Here is a 17,416-nt window from a genome sequence, read left to right as displayed (position 1 = left end):
GTTCAAAATCTGGAATGAACAGTTAGAAAACTGTGGTCCCTTTGAACTCAATACCTATCTTTGGGGGAAGGACTGCAACACAGTGTCCTTGTGAAGGCATTTCATGAGAGGGTGAAAAGGAAACTACTTGGGGCCCACTGTGAAAACAAAAAGGCTTAACAGGCAAAACCAGGTTCTAAATGTCACAGGGCAAGTAGCAACTCACAAGGACGTCATCCACACTCTCACTCATGGGTGCCTGACCCAGAGTTATTCCTCTAACCATTTCCAGACAAAGCAGGAGAGTAGCCAGGAATAAAACCTGGTATGAAACCCCAAGGTTTCCTTTCAAAGAAGCATCAACCCTGCATTTGAAATAAAACTCCACCTTCCTCCCTCTCTGCTCATTCCTGAGACAGCTCAGAGGTGAGCTGTGATTTCCCAATAGTGTCTTGAGCCAAAACACACGAGGACACACAGCAGCAGATCCAGACTTGCCGGCCCCATGGAGATTACACAAAGCTTGGCCCCAAACGTGGAATAAATGTGAGCATGTACGAGGTGCTGAACATTCCACCAGTGGCCTGCATATCAGACGCATGCCTGCTTTCCCACAGGTCTGGCGCAAGGCCCTTGATTAAGTGCAGGTTCTGTGCTACTATGAAGACACAGCAACAACCTAATTTGGCTCTTGAACCCTTTGAGAACAAGACTTGTATTCCATCCTTTCTTTTCCTCCTGCATCCTGCCTTCCTCTCCTGACAGGATCTCACACATACACACACATCACGGAAAAAACACAATCCCATAAACAAGAACTTTATTCAACTACGTATTACGTAAAAGAACATATAAATGGACCTTTAAATACATTCAGTTCATCTTAAACAATTTTATATAGAAACTTATTTACATTTCTCCATTATATACTTAAATTATTCCAAGGTTACTACCGATAAAAGGTAATAGAATCTTCACCTGCTCACACAGATGCAAACACAGAAGTTGTCCACAGGGCTAAGTAAAATAAAACACCACTTCTCAGGAAACTCGGCCTATTGGATTTCAAAGCAACAACTCATTCTGGAGGTGTTTTGAGCAGGCCTTTACGGGAGGCCTCTGCTGTGGAGATACTGGGGGTTGGTTCTGAGAAGCTGATCCCAGAGCAGAGATGGGTCATTGGTTGTTCATGACTCAGACTGTTGGAGCGAGAAGGAACCCTGGAGACCATCACGGAGGCCATGCCCCTGCTTCTGCAGACTGGGAAACAGACTTAGGGAGAGGGAGTGACTTGGCCAAGTTAATGTAATATCAGCGGTGGAAACAGGGACTCAAACACTGGTCCCTAGGATCCCATCTAGAAGTCCTGGCCCCGCCACTATCCACAAATCCACATCCATTTCCCATCCACCCACGGGCCCTATGCTTTGAACACTGTTGTCTGCATGGTTAAATATATGCTTTCTCAGGCTTTATGATGAAAAACAGGTCAAAAACAGCATAAAACCATCTCTGTGGAGCCCTGGAAATACCTACTCAGGGCTATTTTTATAAGAGGTTTTGTGGTCAGGTGCCTTACTTCTACCATAAAGTTTACCCTTGCAATTTAGCTGACTTATAGAAGTTGAGTTTCCAATTAATTTAGTTGGAAGACAAAATTGTACAGAAGGGAGACTGTAATACATCTTATTTGCCTAAATCCGTCTACCACTGTTGGATCTGAAATGAGGTTTCACTAATAAGCGACCAAAAGTGGAAAAAAAGGGGAGCAATTTTTAAAAAACAAAAAAGTTTCAAAAATTCTCCCATTTCCCAAGTAGTCTCAGAGGGAAACAGTGAAGTGGGCACCGGGTAGAACAAGTATGTTTCCCACCCTCCTTTTTTTAAATAAAAGCCTTTTTTCCCAAATTTTTCCTAATGATATAAATTCTTCTAATTTCATTTTTAGTTTGTTTTTAAAAACTTTATGTTTTTTCCAGTATTTCAAAACCACCAAAGAATAGACGTTAACATTTAAAAGTATCACTGTTGAGAGACAGACAGACAGACACCAGGCTACATCAGAGAAGGAAGGGCTGGAGCAGGCAAGAAGAGGGAGAAGGAAGACTGGGAGACAGAAAGGGTTTTTTTTCACCTGTAACTAGAGCAAACAAAAGTTGTAGCAGCCTTCACTCAGTTGTACAACAGAAACACAAATGGGAAAACGTGGAATGGGAGAGGTGTAATCAGCTGAACAGCCCCTGATGACTTTCCATTAAAATATGGCACTTCTAAATTCTGAAAGATCCAGCATTCTCCCAGGGGCTGCCACCGCTCTGCAGGGAGGCTCTGCAGCCACAGGCCCCCAAAGTGCACATCCCACTGCCCACGGTGCCCACACCACACTGAGCACACAGGAGCACTGATCTCGGTCCACCAGTCTCACTTTCCCTCCTGCTCACATGCAAACCCTCACCGCAAGTCACACAGGGAGAGGTGAGCAAGGAATAGTCTCCAAGGACAGGTGCCAACCATAAGACACCAAGGGCTTATGGAGAAGTCCAGTTGCCAGCAATGGACGGTGGGTGGCAGGTAGAACCCGAGGCCAGGGAACACAGGAAGATAAAAGTATCTTCATACAAAGCGGGTTTTCTTCTGTCTTTTTCTAGGAGGCATTCACTCTGCCAAAGGAACCAACTAAGACATTGAATTTTTTATACTGAAAAATACACCTTAGATATATAAAAACTGGCCAAAATTCCTTTTTTACTCCTTACATAAGAATGTCATCTTACACGCCCGAGTCCTTGTTTTGGGGTAAAGGGGATGCTCAAGCACACCTCGGATGTGTGCAGAAGGTGCCGGCCCATGATGAGGGTGAATCAGGACCCGACAGCAGGAGTCACCGCAGCAGGTCGCAGCCCACCGGCCTCCCAGACTGTACCTTCAAGGACATGAGCGTTAGCAGGCGGCACCAGTGATTCGCTTGATGGGGAACATTCAGTGTTGGCCTTTCACAGTGGTCAGTCCTCATAGTAACCTCAGGAGGTGAAGGAGGACAGGCACCATCACTTCCACAAAGGAGTAAGGATTTTCCCCAGTGTGGTCCGACTGGAGTCTTTTTGTTTGAAGGAGGCCCTTTCCCCAGTCCCTCTGCCCTTCAGCGAGGCCTCTGTATTGGCACTGGGACCCTCAGCAGACTCGGAATACTTTTTGGGAGCCCGGGTGCTATTGGCCCGCCGCAGGGTGCCGCTGTCCTTGGGGACTGCATCCTCAGGGCCACCCTTCATCCTCAGCTGCCGCTGGGAGACTGCCCGAGTGAGGCCAGGGGGCTTGGTCACAGGGACAGAATCTGATCTCATCAACCGAGATGAGGAGGCCACTGTGTTTCGGGCAAAGCTCGGGAGGTGGGATGAAACACGGGGGTTGCTGGGGGTCTGTGGAGGGGCCTTAGGCTCTTCTTCTGGGCTCTGGGGGCCCTGGGAGTTGGAGCGGCAGATCTTGTTTTCCTCAGGTTTCTGTCTGGGGACATTCCGGAGCGGCTTGGCGCTAGGTTTCTTGAGGGAGCCCCTGGCCTGCAGGGCAGGCTCCTTCCCTGGCCGGGTGCCACAGGAGCCAACCCTCCCTCGTGGTGGCCTCTGCTCCTCGGTCACCTCGGTCACCCCAGCCCCCTTCAAGGACCTCTTGGGCGACGTGTCCGAGGTGCCCTTCACAGAGTTCTGGCGTGACCACGGCTCATCTGTGCCGCTGGGGGGCTCCCGAGGGGGCTGCTTCCAGCCAGCAGAGCCCCTGCTGGCCCTGGAGATGGGCACGACTTTGCGCATGCTCTCGCTCTCTGAGGAGGTCAAGGTCCGCACGGGCTTGGGTGCTGCCCCCTGGCCTCTAGTGACAGTCCCAGGCTTGGGGGCTCCCTGGGACGCCTCTTTGAGGGAGTTTCTTTTTGATGTTATCACATCCTTCCCTTTGGAGGGTCTATCCCTGGAAAGGCCACCTTTGCAAGTGGACCCACTCTTCCCAGAGGTGGGAACAGGAGTCTCCCCAGGGGGGCTGGAGAGAGGGTTAGAAGACACTTGGCTACCATCTGTCTCCCCTGCCCCAGGGGACACAGAGCCATGCCCTTCTCTGGCCTCCTCCAGCTCCCTACCGCCAGGCATGGAGTCAGTTTCCTCTGAGCAGTCCAAGGTCAGCGAGCAGTCAGTGGTATCTGAGATGTTGAACAGAGGCCCAGGATCTTTGTTCTCAGGGTTGATGCTGGGCTCATCAGGGGCAGCCCCGTCACCCTCCAGGGCTGGGCTGGGACTCCCCTGGGCACCTGTGCCCACAGACATGAGGCTATCATTGCCAGCACCAGTGCCAGTGCCAAGGGGCTGCAGGCTCCCATCTCCTGGAGACGCCAGCTCCCCTGGGCTTAAGTTGGTCAGGCTCAGCTGGGGGGTCTCCTCTTGATCCTTGGGACCTTGGAGGTCGAACTGAGTCAGCCCGGTGACCAGCTCATGCTCCTTAATTCCCAGAGCCAATGGCGAGAGTGGAGGGGACCAGGCAGGCGCTAGGCCCACAGGCTCACTGTTCCTCTTTTGGAGCATGCTGAGCCCACTGCGCCTAGTTCGGAGCAAAACTGGTGCAGGTTCCTCGATCTGAGGGACTAGGAGCTGTCCACATGAAGCTGAGGGTGGGTCGGGGGCTTGCTCCGGGCCCTCCGAGGCCTGAAGTCTGCGTGTGCGGTTTGAGTTCTGGTCCCTTGGCTTCCCAGATTCCATCCAGGCCATCGTGGGCCGGGCCTGCCGGGGGCTGCTCCAGGGCAAGCTGTTGAATTTGTTGGCCTCCTCGGGGCTGCCCATGGAGCTCTCCAGGAAGGTCAGCAGCTCCTGATCAGCAGAGGTGCCCAGGGAGCGGCGGGAGCGGCGGGTGCTGGGGCGTCGGTAGGAGGGGCTGACGGGCCTGCGGTGCAGGAAGGAGGGCAGGTCCTCTGCACCCTTCTTGCTCAGCTGCTGTACGTCATTCTCACTGCTGCTCCGGCCGAATCCCACCAGCTCCCCAGCCGCCCAGGAACGCCGCTTCTGCTCCAGCTCCTTAAGCCGCTGCAGCTGCCTCAGCTCCTGTACCTCCCGGTTGTGGTTGTCCTGAATGAGGGGTGGAGAAAAGCCGGACGATGCATCAGACAGGTGGGACCCATGTGCAATTCCAGAGCCACCTACCCTGAGACCCCAGTGGGAGATACAAACATGTGTGGAAGGGAGACCTGGGTCATGGGCATCACTGAGAGAGACTGTGTGCACTTGCACGTGTGTGTGGCAGGAGGCTAGGTTCTTCCAAAGCTATGTGGGAATGATCAGAGGAGCACACTATGCTTGGCCTCAAAAAGTCTGAGGTTATTATCAGATCCCTGGCCCCAACTTCCAGCTTTCCAGTCAATGCATTGTCCCCTCTATGATTCCATATATGCCTGTGACCTCAACTCTGAGGAAATCCAGTTTGGTCCTTGCACAGATACACACACACACACACACACACACACACACACACACACACTCCTGCGCAGCACATCCTACCTAACAAGGATATGGATACATAAATGTACACCCAAGATATCAAGAAAGGCCTTTCAAATCTCTGTTCTCTGGCTGCTCCCTGGTAAAACAAACAAACAAACAAACAAACAAACAAACAAACAAACAAACAAACTAGCAGAAATGCTAGGGTGGCTCTGTCCCTCATGCCCCATGTCCTTCCCACAATCAGAGAGGAGGGTTTGCCTTACAAATCCTCCACCTTCCACCCTGCTCCAAGTAGCCAGCCCTCTGGAACCAGAACAAATGCACACAACCAAGTACACTTTATAGCCTGGCTGTGCACTTTAAATATATTCGTGTCATAGAAATATGTGGATCTCACAACCCAAATCTGTTATCCGTAGCACTTTTTACTTGAAAGTCAATTTTCTCAAATAGTGGACATTCCTGTCCACATTTCTGTGAGGCTCTGGCTCTGGCTGGCTGCCTGTGCTGGGGAGGGGGCCAGGTCTTGGCTCTCAGGGTGGCTGGGCTGAGAGCATCACACAGGTGGCCTGGAGAGCCTACAGACTTCTGACTGGGAGTGAGGGCCTCAGAAAGAGCCAGTTTGGCATCTACCACCCACCACCTCTACCCCTGCTGAGCTCACTGCTTGGACAAGGGAGAGTAAACGTGGTCTCAGGTTGAACCTCCTTCTCTTAGCTGGACAGAGGAAGGAGGAACCGAGAAATGAAGAGACTCTGGACTACTCACTTACAGCTGGAGAGAAATCTGACCAGTCCCTAAAGAAATTCACCTATGGACAAATCTGCTTTTGAAATATAGAGGAAGAGATAATACACAGGTATTAGGTTCCTCATCGCCACTGAAAAGGAAGGGAGGTGAGTTGTTTTGTTTTTAATTGAAATGAAAGTTTTATTTGCAAAGCCAAGCAGCCCCGAGAGTTTTCTGGCTTCTGCAATTAACTCAGAGATGATCGGAATTGATGGTTGAAGGGCAAGGTGTGCTCAGAGGGCAGCGCAAGCTCCCTAGATATCTGAGAATTCCCAAGTCTGCTCTGGCCGAGGACAACATGGTGCCCATGGTGCCAACCCCTGGCGATGGCTACAGTGCCCAAAACAGGGAGAGAGGGCCTCTGGTCATCCCACTGCAACAAAGGTCTCCTGGAAGAGATTATTTTCTCCTGAGGAGGCGGTGAGAAAGACATTCAAGATCTTTGAAGAGATTTTATAATATTGTGGCTGCCATCATAAATAGACTTTACCAACAATATGTTTTCAGGGCATTAGAGCAAGTGTTGGTATGAGCCTCAGAGTTGCAGACACAGCCAAATGCTGGACACCTGGTGATATGGACACACTCGGGGCTGGGATGGCAGAACCACTTCCCACTAATCCCAACTGAAAGCCTGGTGATGCCGCCTGGGCCTGACCTTCCTGAAAGCCCAGAAATAACCATCTTTCTGCCAAAGGCAGAAGGCTGGTTTGGTCTAGAAGAAGTATAAAAAGCCAAACAATTCAGAAAACAGAGGTGCCATCTGTCATACCTTAACCGCTTTGCTGAATTTGGTACAAAAGTCTCGAAATATCTGAAGGCATTCGTCCAGTTTCATGGTTTCTTTGTCTTCGCAGAAAAAATCGATAAGGGCGTGGGCCTCCTCCTGGAGCTCTTGCTTCCAGCATTCCAGTTCGGTCAGCTTTTCTACAGCAAACTGCAGGAAAACACACAAGCACACGCTGAAGTAAACAGTCAGCGGACAGGCTGGTGCCCAGGGAAGGTGTGTTCCTGGGTGCAGTTTCAGGTCTCGGAAAAGGGAAGGTTTATTGCAAGTCCAATGCGCTCAGAGCCAAAAGGAAAATAGTTCAACGCAAACAAAACCTTTGGGGAAACAAGGTGCACTCCTGTGTGAGGCCTGGGAGAAACAGAGAGATCGAAGAGCCTCAGCTTGTAAAATGCCACTGACGAAATGTTCACCTTCAATGTCACTAAAAAGTCACATAGGTATAGTTGGTTGGTTTTATCAATATTAATAAAAATAATTATATTCTATATGTTCTTCCTTCTTTTAAAACTGTGTGTTATGCTGGCTAAGAGTTTACTTTAGGGTCCTAGAAGTCACTTGTTCTAATGATGAGTTGTGCTGTTGACAGGGAGTTTAAATTTAATCCCAAATGAGCTATGTCAGGGTCAGGATTGCTGCTTGGGACTGAAGCCCTCATGTCTGGACCAAGGGCCCAGCCAGGGCTTCCTCTCCAGAGCTGCTTCTCTGAATCAGCTGGGCTGCTGTGTCTACAGTCCATGTCATTTAGTAGCTGTGGGGTGGACCCAGCATTCATATCTTATTAAAACTTCCCAGGAAATTCTAATAGGTAGCAATGGTTAGGAATTCCTGCCCTGTACAAACCCACCCTCTTTACTGCCTCATTTTTCTCCTAATCCTTCTAGGACAAAGTCTACGGGGCCTCTACAGGTTCAAGTACTACCTCAACCAAGAAGTGGGCGTGAAAGAAGCTTGCTTTCCTCGAATGAGCTCCAACCAGTTCAGGATGTGATCCACCGGGGCCCAGGGGCACAAGCACCCTTCCCTGACAGCGGTTCAGGGACAGCTAATGTTGAGCTGAAATGAGGAAGCGGCGTGGTCCGCGGGGCGAACCTCATGGACACTGAATACGGGGACCACACTGAAGGCTCATGCTGCTTTCTTCTCCACTGGGTTACCAGGCTTATATGAAGAATTATATGAGTAATACAGGGTGTATTACTTTATGAAATCACACGTATCATGTTTTGATGAAGACTTGTATTTGGGAAACTTCTTTGAGTGGGGGAACGTGTCTAGGAAAGGGTGAAGTTACCAGCTGCCCACCCTCGAGGAGTGGAAGCACTGCTTGGACATGCTTGGAGAGCTTGGGAACCTAAAGAGAGATTCCAAGAAGACGCATCCCCTCCCACGCACTCCAACACACTCCCCCCCTCCTTACAAGCCCTCTTCTTACACCAAACACACTCAAGAGGTTGCAGAAAACCAAAACTATTTAGGAAACCAAATACCAGAGAAAGTAACCCTCTGAGTCAGTAGCCCAAGGCAGTGTGTGCATTCACAATGTATTTTTCTTTATGGAGAGAAGGGTATTAATGAAAGGATAAATCCATGCCTGTCATTCTTCCACCGAAGGAAAGGTGGATTCCAGCCAAGAACAGCTCAACCGCAGAAATATAGGGCTCTTGATGAGGATCTACCTAGGCGCTTACTCCACCTCATAGGTCTCATCGTTCGAGACCGAGGGGACTGAGAGGACAAGGGGAAGGAATGACTTAAGTGCACTGCCGTCGCCCTCAGGACTTGGGAAAGTGAAACATTCCAAATATGGATCTGACAGGTCACCAAGCTGGGAGTCATTATTTTCTGAACCCTGCCCACATGATTAGGGCCATGAACAAAAAAGTGCAAAGCTACACTGGCAAAACCTGAGTAACAACCAGTTAGCAACTGTAGCAAATTCAACTTCCATCTCTAACTTGCCTGCTACTGACCAAAGTTCCAAACCAGTTTACTTGGTACTTCTTGCCCAAAAGGTCAAAAGAATGAAGTAGATCTGCAAAATCATGTTCCTGTCCCTTTTCTGCTCCAAAGCCTTCCGTGGTTCCCCACGGCTTAGAACACAACATCCAAAGTTTTCAGGCTGGCATTCAGAGCCATTCCTGACCTGACCCTAACCTACCTTAAACAAATGTATCCCTCCTATTTAAAGAAATTGCATTTGAAAAGAAAACTAAATAGCTGGGTGTAATGTTTTATTTACAGAAATAAAAATGACTACCAGAAAGAAGTGTTTAGAGTTCAAACAAGGTTGCCTTTGAAGAGCAGTCTCGGGTGCAGTTAAGACAGAACTACTTTTCATCTAAAACCTTTCTGTTCAGCTACTTAGCATACAACACCAACATGTATGTATGTATGTATTTATTTTGTTAATCGTCACATGAGGATATTTTTTAGAGAGGGTGGAAGGGAGGGAGGGGGAAGAGAGGGAGAGAAACATCGATGTGAGAGAGATACATTGATTGGTTGCCTCCCACACGTGCCCTGACTAGGACTAGGGATTGAACCTGCAACCCAGGGAGGTGCCCTTGAATGGGAATTGAAACCTTGACCCTGCAGTGTGTGGGCTGGCACTCTAACCACTGAGTAACACTGGCCAGGGCTATTTTATTTTATTTTTTAATCCTCACCTGAGGACATGCTTAGAGAGGGGAAGGGAGAAAGAGAGAGAGGGAGAGGGAGACAGAGAGAAACACAGATGTGAGAGAGAAACATCGATCAGCTGCCTTCCATATGTGCCCTGACTGGGGACAGAACCGGCAACCTTTCGGCGCACAGGACAATCCTCAACCAACTGAGCCACTCTGGCCAGGCAGCACATGATGCTAATGTCTAAAATAAGAACTGGGGAATGAGGCAACCAGGGTTCTCATGTAGTGCGTGATGGGCCTTCTTGACTTTCTGGATTGGCTTCATTTGTCTGTATGTGCTCACTGCTGAGTGTCTTCCTACCCACTGTTAGGTGTGTCTGTGCTGGTGTTTGCTCTGTTCTTACACTTTGAGAAAAATGTGGGCACTTTAAGGGGAAAATCACAGTCTGGTTATATTTCAAAGAAAACACAGACCACATGTTTAATAATAAAAACAAAATCCCAACAGAGCCCAACAAAATCAAATGCTTACTGATGGAAGCTGAAGCTCGTAATATTTGTAGCTTAATTACGAGTGAATGAGTAAAGGCCTCGCTGGAACAGCTCTGGGAGCACAGTGTTCCTTCCTGGTGCCAAGGGCAGCCCTGCCACACAGATTCCACCTCGCCAACCTCAAAGCGCTGACGTTTAAGGTGGCACACCATTTCCCTGAAGATTGAAAGCATGAGAAGGTGCCACTTTTTTTTTTTTTTTTTTTTTAATAAGGAAGATAAAAGAAGTATGTCAGACTATGTGATTAGTGAGTCACAGTGAGCTGTCACAAACACGTCCACTCTGCTGTATTCTGTTGTTAGTCGGAGCAGCTCCCGACACACCCTGTTGGGCTGATGTATTTCGGGTGGTGATAGGCACAGCTATCGTGTTCTCCCACTGTCATGATAAAACATGCCAAAACGAAGCCTGTGACTTTAATAAAAACAAGCAAAGGAACAAGAGCCCAGGTTCTCAGATACCTTGGCGATTGCTGTGGACCTTGGGTTCTGGGGTCCACAAGTTGGACTGGGGGTCGGGAACTCCTAAACCATGATTTAGAACCACAACTTGAGTTACCAGGGAAAGTAAGCCCCATAAACAGATACCAGTTCACTACAGTGCGGCACAACCATGCACACCGAGCAGCGATAAAGGGAGGCCCTGCTCCCTAACCATTACCTTAGTAAGTTTAGACTGTATTCAAGATCTGCTCAAAATCAATCCAGCAAAGAATGGGCACTGACATAAGAAGTTCCTTTTACTGGCTCGGGGAAAAATATGAATGGGAACCTGCTGCTGCTTCCCCAGACACACCCATGCAAATCTAAGCAGCCTCGGGGAGCCGCAGGAGGATGAAATTAGAGGGACTGACTCAAATCACCCACAGACCTGAAGGAAATCTTCCATCTGCTGACAAAGTTCATCATCCCGCCGGATGTTTTCCTTCAGCGATCTCGTCCTGACGAAGAGCGAGTGCAGCTCTGCCTCGGTGTTATCCAGAGATAATCTAGGAGACGAAAGGGGACAGTGGGCAGCTGGCAACAGGGAAGCCACGTGTCAAGTGGGTACATCAAACAAGTCCAACTGTCCGTCAAACTTAAAAACAGGAGGGGAGATACACCTGAAGCTATTACAAAATAATAGGGAATGTAAAAAAAAAAATCAAAACACAAACTATCAAATATCAGTTTGAATGCAGAAGTGGTTATAAAGGTCCAACTACATTCTATTAAGCTAAGACATTAAAGAAATTTGTAAAAAAAACCAGAAGGGGATGGAGCCATTGCGATTACACTGACCTATCCCCATATTTAGGGTTTCCTCCTCTGTTTTTTATTTATTTACTTATTTATTTTTTACTTTATTTTTATTATTGACACTATTACAGATGTCCCCATTTCCCCCCACTTTTGCCCACCTCCACCCAGCCCGCACCCCGCCTCCCTCTGGCCGCCACCACAGTGTTGTCTGTGTCTGTGGGTTATGCATATATGTTCTTTGACTAATCCCTTCCCCTTCTTCCATCCGGTTGCCTCCACCCCCTCTGCTCTGACAGCTGTCAGTCTGCCTCTGTTGTTTTTTAAGAGGAGATTCCTTCCTAAATACACCCACTGGTTCAGAGGGCAGGCTGTGATGTATGTAACTGCGTTCTTGCTGGTCAGATAACCAAAACCATGGGACCTGTTGGAACACTTCTATGCAGTAAGCATTAAAAATTAAAAGCTAGCAGGACGCAGATACACTTTCCTCCGGCCACTAAACATAAATACAAAAGCTCTAAGTCAGGAAAAGCAAGGCAGTGTGCGCTGACAACCTTGACGTCAAGGGTAATGCGGACACACTGCACAGACACGTCGCTCGCCGCGGACAGCCGGGGAAAGCGCTCTATTTCACAGAAAACTAACAATTCTGCAAAGGCTTTTGTTATTTATATCAAATCCAGATCAGTACAGCATAAATGCTGTTTTCGTCACCCAGCATAGTGAACAGATGAGCCCTAAGATCCAGGGGGAGACCTAGTAGCAAATTCGCGTCAGGATGCTTTCAGGCCGCCACTGTCAGTTCTAACTCTTCTCTGTGCAATAAAGTCTTCCGCCGTCCGTGGTCACTGACACCCACCCATGATCTGTTTGTACTTCACCTTCCATTTCAAGTAAACAGGTCTTACTGATTGCGTTTTTCCCAAGACAATAGCTAGCTAAACTTCCCCATCTAACTCTGACCAAAAATTTCAGTTCAAAAATGTAATGAATGGTTGCCCTGACCAGGTGGCTCAATTGGTTAGAGCATCGTCCCATACACCAAAAGGTTGTAGGTTCGAATCCCGGTCAGGGCGCATACCTAGGTTGCCAGTTCGATCCCTGGTCAGCCTGTATGGGAGGCAACCGGTCGATGTTTCTGTCTCACATTGATGTTTCTCTCTCTATCCTTTCCTCTCCCCAAAAGCAATTAAAAAAAATATATATCTCCCCTTGGGTGAGGATTTAAAAAAAAATATAATGGTTCTTTCTCTCTTATTAACATTTCTATACTAGTCAGAGGAAAAAAATATTCCCACACAAATTTCTATTACTGAATCAAAACCAAAACAGCTTATATCTTATAAGAAAGATGCTCCTTCTTTTGGGAGAATAATCCAGTGATCCGTAAACACGAACTATGAACTGGCCACACCTTTGGACTAATAATCTCACTTTGGGAAAGATGTAGTCTGCGGTTAGATGTTCGTAGTCATAACACTGAGACACTGGCCAATGACAGGGCTCGGCTTGAAAAGCCATGGTTCATGTGCTTAAGCATGTGGTTCGTGTTCTAACTGGATACAGTCCCTTGGATAATGAATATATGCAGTATAACCCCACGAACGAGGCTGATGAAGTGGTGTGCCGGAGCCAAAGCACAGGAGGTGACGGTGGGTACAGGTATCTCTTCCCAACTCCGCTTCAGTAACACCACAGTGGTAGCTTGAATCAGCCATGCTAGCAGTATTTACACCATGGAAATCAGCAATTGATACAAATCAGAACTATTTTTATGCCCCCAAAAGCTAGTGTTTTGTTTTGTTTTTTAAATTTACTGCTTTGATGCAGGGATGTGTATTGTAAATTTGAAAACACAGAACTCAAGATAGCACATAGACACAGATCAGAGCTACATTAAAGTGTACGTCTATATTAGGATCAGAAGCAAATTAAAGTGTTGTAAATAGAGCTTTATGCTTGACAGAAACTTTCTCTGTAAAGCTGAGTGACTAATTTAAAACAAAATCCTTTCACAGCCCTTGGTATGGTTCCAACTTCTAATGTAATAGAAAATAAATGTACCATGTTAGATTCTACCAGGAAACAGTGATGTATGGCCCTGCAAGTTTGACTGATAATGTACCGGCTCCCAAGGTAGTAGGCTGTGTTTTCTGAGCTCTATCTTTTGGGTGTGGAGGGATTTGAAGTTCTTAATCTGTGTTTTTTTTACACTGATGATATTCATTAGAATAGATGGCAATAGATCTTTTTTAGATTAAAAGTAAGGATTAATTTTTCAAAACCCCCAAATTCCAAAGGTGTATACCCACGTTGCTGTAAGCAAATGAAAGGAAGGTCTGAAAGTTCAATAAGACAAAACTTTTTGAAGTTCACACCTGCATCCAGAAGTTATAAACTAGTCATCAGTTTTCATAAGAAGGTAGTTAAAAAACAACCCTTAAATCTTCACAATTCACTTTCAGTCTTCCTTGCTTACCTAGCAGCCTCCTGAACATGATGTAATTTTTCAGAAAAGTTTAGAAGAACGGCATCGTTCTTTTGGGCTTCCTGAAACAAAACCAGAATTTTCTCTCACTATATAGATAGAACTGGAAGGAAATCCTTTTCTCGAGGCTTAAAGGAACCTTAAAACCACTGTTCCCATTTTCACCCTTGATATGTTCAAGGCTATTCATGGAGACAAGAACTCTGATGTTCTTAGTAAGATCTACCAGAATGCCAAGGCTGTCAAGAAATATTTTAACTTCCCAGAGCAACTAATGCTGACATGAAATACAATTAATGTGCTGGAAAACTCAGTGGAAGTAGGTGGTGGCTTAGCAGGGCCCATTGTTTCTCAGAGAATCCAATTTATCCTGTTTAAATACCACCCATGCCAATGAGTGAGCCTTTAAATGACCGAGATACCTCAGCTGTTAAACCAGTTTGCAACCTGAGTTTAATCAGAAGGTGTACAAGCCATGGAGATGCTGGAGTCTTCACCTGTTCACAGGTTACAAGGGAGGCAGGTATAAAGGGACCAAGTACCAATTCTGGAAACTTCCCCACATGGGCAGGGACCAAGGTACACAGAGCACACCTGGCTACATGGATCTAAAAGGGCTGCAGGAACACTCCCTCCCTGCAGGGCACATGGGAGGGGGAACATATTTTCTGGTTTTAATGTCCTGAAAATTAACTTCCAAATTAGTCCTAAGGTCAATATGGCCTCCATCTTCTGAAGACTATAGAAATAATCGAATGTATTATTGATGGAGAGCTTGCTATATGCTAAATATTAAGCTAAGCGCTTTATGAAATGATCACTGTTAGCCCTCTCAGTCACCTGGCTTTGAGGTATCACTATCCCCATCACTGGATGAAGAGATTCAGGGTCTTAGGTTTAATAACTTGTCTGAGGGATTACAGCTCAAAAATGACAAATCAAAATCTCTCAGCTCTGCCCCGCTCTGAAGCTCACACTTGAAACAAGCACGTGACAGAGCTTCCTACCCAGGCTAAAGCTACGTCTTTGTATTTGCTGTCAAAACAACAAGGCGATCCAATGAAGGAAAAACAAACCAGAACAATTCGTTACTTGAGATAATTTAACAACAAAGAGATAATTGTCCTTGGCTGATTTTTCACTTTGTAACTAGTTCCTTTGGCATCACACAGACCCAGCCAAAACTGGAAGTGACGGCTCAGGTGGTTGGAGCATCCTCCCAGGCACCGCGGGTTCGATTCCCTGTCAGGGCACATACCTAGGTTTTGGGGTTGATCCCCCAGTCAGGGCACGTTCCATAGGCAATTGACTGATGTTTCTCTCTCACATCTATGCTTTTTTCTCTCTCTCCCTTCCTCTAAAATCAATTTAAAAAAAAAAACGGAAGTGACGGACAGGGTTCAGAGTCCAATCCCTGGGCTCACGGCAAGGCACTCTAAGCCACACTTCACAAAGGGAAAAAGTGGAAGTGATCTTTTTAATTGCTCTGACTCTCTCACTCTTTATGCATCACTGGTCAAAAATCTAGGCAATTCAACAGCCAGGCTTCTATACTCTATCCCTATGGCCATTACTCTGATTCTCAACTCTCATCAAACAATGAATTAATGCCAACTGCCACCAAGAGGTAACCCTATTTCTAGTTCTCTGTCCACTCCAAGCCATCCTCCACATTGCCTTATTTTCCTAAAAACAAAAACAAAAAACTGAGTCATGCCATACAGCACACACTCTTCAGTTGGCTTCCCACTGATAAAGCAAGAAATCCAAATTCCCCAGCTTTAGGATCTGAATCCTTCATAATCTGTCTTTGTCAACCCTTTGCCTTACTCCCCCCGACCCCTCCACCCCCCTCCTCCAGTCCTCTAACCCAAGGTGCAGTTCAGCTCACTAATTTGCAGATAGTGCTTCTGCACAGAGAACCTTCTTGGAACCCACCGCGCCCTTTCCTGATTCTGATGCCACTTCACACCTGGGAAAAACTTCATGGCCTGCATGGGATTCACACACATTCTCTCTCCATATTAACACTCCCATACCTGTGCAACAAAGTGCAGAAGGTTCATCCCAGGTTTGTTTGCTTTTGTGTCTGCCAATTTGAGCAGGGAAGACAGTTTAAATCCTACTGCATTGCCGGCATACCCTCCCTAAGGAAGACAAATCAAAAGAAAAAAACATAGTTATATTTTTAGACAGACCAATAAAGTTGGAAACACAACATTTTAATTTTTTTTAATTTTACTTACTGCATTCATGATATTTCCTGCCTGTAGCACCAAGTGTAATATTGAATGTAGCTCCTCACACGACATCAGCTCTGTCAAAAAGAACACACTACAGTGCCTTAGAGAAGCCTCCAGCTTAAATGCAGAAAAGACAGCCACCAGCTACCACAGTCAAGGTCAAGGGTGTCTGAAGCAAGCTCTGACCTTGAACCGCATACAAAGACTGAGAAAATCAAATAAAGCAGCACAGCTTATGGTATATTTAATTCAGCATTTGCTATTGGAAAACCATGTCCTAGTGTTGAACTGGGAATCAAATATGTGTAACACTTGAACATCATAAAAGCCCTGGCCGGCCTTCTCAGTGGTTAGAACATTGGCCCGCGCACCAAAGGGTCTTGGGTTCAATTCCCAGTCTAGGGCACGTTCACCTCAGTTGCAGTTCGATCCCCAGCCGGGGTGGGGGCACCTGTGGGAGGCAACCAGTTGATGTGTTTCTCTCCTCAATGTTACTCTCTCTCTTTCTCTCTCTCTCCTCCCCCACCACTCTCAACCCCTCAACCCCTTCCACTCTTTCTAAAAAAAAAAACCCTTGAGTAAGGATTAACAAAAAGAGAAAAACCATCGAAAAATACTTCAATTAGAAAATTTTTCAAGTGGAAAATGCGAAAGCCTTACAAAAAGCAGTACACTGTGTTGTAGGAATAAATTTTCTCTCAGCAGTTATTTTTTTCCTTTATATCCACTAGCCTTTGAGACTATATTTATGGAACGGAAAACTAATAGTGAGCAACGTTTTGCTTAGTCGATGAGCTAAAAAGTAAACAGGCTGGCATGACATGTAAATAAGTTGCAAAGCATCAACCTGCAGGGCCTGGGCCCCCAGAGAATCTTCCTATTTTATTCAAAACTATACATTTCATTTGGATTGGCTTAAAGATTTAAAAAGAAACTTATCATTGTAACATAGTGGTAAACTAGTTCTTTAACCACAGAATCTTTTATACACTCACCTACATAAATAAATACTATTAAAAATTGTTAATGTATTTGGATGGCTAAAAAAGTTTGATGACTTAAATGGCAGGATATATAGATAATAGAATGTTACCTATGATATTTTTAAGTTAATATTCTCCATTAAGTCTGGTGTTACTTTCAAAAAATTACATTTGGATTACCGCCTACACTGCTATCTATGGAGGCCAGCTTTTGAAGGGGAGCTAGATAAGAAATGTTTGCGCCGTGCCC

The 17,416-nt window shown here is 46.5% G+C and overlaps 1 protein-coding gene across 1 annotated transcript in view; it reads right to left on the bottom strand.

The window, feature by feature from the left end:
* Window positions 1–782: 782 nt before the first annotated feature.
* FHDC1 (FH2 domain containing 1) overlaps window positions 783–17,416 on the bottom strand; it is a 33,454-nt gene continuing 16,820 nt past the window's right edge. The window contains exons 6-11 of the mRNA XM_016197782.2: window positions 16,187–16,257; window positions 15,980–16,087; window positions 13,932–14,002; window positions 11,082–11,199; window positions 7,015–7,179; window positions 783–5,078 (exon numbers count right to left, since the gene is read on the bottom strand). Of these exons, the coding sequence (XP_016053268.2) occupies window positions 3,027–5,078; window positions 7,015–7,179; window positions 11,082–11,199; window positions 13,932–14,002; window positions 15,980–16,087; window positions 16,187–16,257 (2,585 nt within the window). The 3' untranslated portion in view covers window positions 783–3,026. The remainder of the gene's footprint in view (window positions 5,079–7,014; window positions 7,180–11,081; window positions 11,200–13,931; window positions 14,003–15,979; window positions 16,088–16,186; window positions 16,258–17,416) is intronic.

This window comes from Miniopterus natalensis, chromosome 4, assembly GCF_054644295.1.
Source record: "Miniopterus natalensis isolate mMinNat1 chromosome 4, mMinNat1.hap1, whole genome shotgun sequence".
Taxonomy (NCBI): Eukaryota; Metazoa; Chordata; class Mammalia; order Chiroptera; family Miniopteridae; genus Miniopterus; species Miniopterus natalensis.
Note: the sequence above shows the minus strand (reverse complement) of the source record. Positions and strands in the feature narration are given on the sequence as shown.